The sequence below is a fragment of the Diuraphis noxia genome, unplaced genomic scaffold (genome assembly GCF_037042655.1).
Source record: "Diuraphis noxia isolate RWA-SAM2 unplaced genomic scaffold, SU_Dnox_SAM2 contig0003, whole genome shotgun sequence".
NCBI lineage: Eukaryota > Metazoa > Arthropoda > Insecta > Hemiptera > Aphididae > Diuraphis > Diuraphis noxia.
The window spans coordinates 5,606,433-5,608,697 of NW_028301713.1; the positions used below are offsets into that span (position 1 = coordinate 5,606,433).

The following is a 2,265-nucleotide window of genomic DNA, read 5'->3' on the forward strand; positions in this document are numbered from 1 at the left end:
CCAATATTAAAATTAGCCTCTTCAAAAATGTATATTTAAATTGAAGTATTGAATCCTTCATTAATTATCTAATATACATTGATGGCGAGAGTGGTTAATTAAGGAAAATAAAGTGGAATAAAACGATTAAATGCGAAAAAAACATATTTATTCACTGACACGCGCCGAAACTTGGCGAGCGGTGTCGAACAACTGAAAATACAAAATAATACAAAATATACCGGTCTCTGCGTTGTCACAGCGGTCGGCCCGTATCGACAGGTCGACGCATACCGACGACGTAGACAAAAATAAAATAATCGTCTTATCGGCCGGTCGGCACAGCGCGCGACCAGGTACATACACAATATTATACAACAGTAATAATAATAATAATAAATCACTACAACATAATACGATAACCGTCGTTTTAAAAAAAAATGTTTCTAAAATTTAAATCTGGAAACATGAAACAAGCCAATGCAACAACATGATGTTAGAGTCTAACATGTTGTTCATTTTTTATTTTAAAATTATGAGATGATTTATTATCAAATCAGATATTACTTCTCCATCTGGATCAACATCTGCTGTTAATGGAAACATTTGCAGTTGTTTTTTTTCTACGTGTGATATCCAAAGATTAATTTTCCGTAAAAATCCATTTAATTTATCAGACGATGTTAGTATGTTTTCATCTTTACCTTGCATATTGGAATTAAGGATATTTAAATGGTTAAAAATATCAGCTAGATAAGCAAATTTTGCAGACCATAATGGATTATTAAATTGAGTTACGAAATCTCTGTTTGGGTCTTCATTATTGAACAATTACAACAATTCATTTTTCATTTCATAAAATATGTTTAAAACCTTACCTTTTGATAACCATCGAATTTCAGTATGTAAAATTAAAACTTCATAACGAGAACCAGCTTCTTCACACATTTTTTTGAGAATTCGTGTTTTAAGAGCTCTTGATTTAATATGATTTACCATTTTAATTACCAAATCAAGAACATTTTTAAGCTCATCTGGAATCGATTTAATCATCAAAGCTTCACGATGTATAAAACAATGGGTTGAAATAATATTTGGAAAATCTTGTTTTAATCTCGAAACAAAGCCTTTAAATTTGCCAGTCATTGCAGGAGCTCCATCTGTACATACGGAAATACAATTTGTCCATAACAGTTCATTTTTTTTTAGGGTATCACTGACACAATTATAAATATCTTGCCCGTTCGATGTTGTTAATAATTCAGTACAAGATAAAAATTGTTCAATAGCCTCATTGTTTTCAATAAATTGTATATAACTTAATAATTGACATTTTTGACTAATATCGGTCGATTCGTCAATTTGTAATGAAAATTTTCGGCCATCAGATAAAATTTCGGAAACGTGTTTTTGAATGTCTGAAGACATATCGTCAATTCGTCGAGATATTGTGTTATTTGATAATGGAACACGAGAAACTTCCTTCTCAGCACTCTCACCTAACATTGATTTTACAATTTCTTTGCAAGCTGGTAATATTAAATTTTCAGCTGTAGTGTGAGCCTCCTTTTTTTAAACTATTAATTCAGCAACTTTATAACTAGCAATCTGAGCTTTATCGGATATATTTGTTAGTTTTTCCAATTGTTTTGATTGTTTTACATTTGATGATAATAAGCGGCTAAAATAAGTTTTGTCTTTATTTAACAAATGACCGTGTTTAGTAGTAAAATGCCTTTTTAATTTACTAGATACCATATATTCATTACTCAATTTTTCTCCACATACCAAATACTGAGGAATAGGAATAGTTTCTAATCCACAGAAAGTGAAACCAAAATTTAAATAATTATCATGGTACTTACGGCTTGCACCAGAAGATTGTGTACCAGATTTGATATTTTCAGTAACTGTCGTTTTCTTTCTTTTATTATCACCATTATTTTCATCGTAATCGTCAAGCTTTCTTTTTATATTTAAAAACTTATCCATATTTGTTATAAAACGAACGTCGCAAAAATTCAATAAAATTCGGGCTTGTCGTGGTGTGGTTTGAACGTAACTGTTTCATACGACCGAACGAATTATCATTTAATATTGAAAAGACAAAAATGTATGATACACAGGAAAGTTCTGTGATATATATATACAAGTACAGCTATCGAGAGATAATAATATTATTACCTAATAACGATAATAATACCCGACATCGTTATATACGTATTATTCGATAAGTAGGTGATATTTATCTAAAGTGTGCCGTGACTTATAATAACTAATAATAAT

The 2,265-nt window shown here is 30.2% G+C and overlaps 1 protein-coding gene across 1 annotated transcript; it reads right to left on the bottom strand.

Annotated features, from left to right (window-relative positions):
• Positions 1 to 432: 432 nt before the first annotated feature.
• On the bottom strand, positions 433 to 1,971 carry LOC149056584 (zinc finger BED domain-containing protein 5-like). The gene is made up of 6 exons (XM_089223124.1): positions 1,845 to 1,971; positions 1,642 to 1,793; positions 1,299 to 1,545; positions 858 to 1,139; positions 547 to 794; positions 433 to 438 (listed from the first exon to the last, which is right to left on the bottom strand). Exons 1-6 carry the CDS (start codon positions 1,969 to 1,971, stop codon positions 433 to 435), a joined length of 1,062 nt encoding a protein of 353 aa, XP_089079250.1.
• Between the last annotated feature and the right edge of the window lie 294 nt (positions 1,972 to 2,265).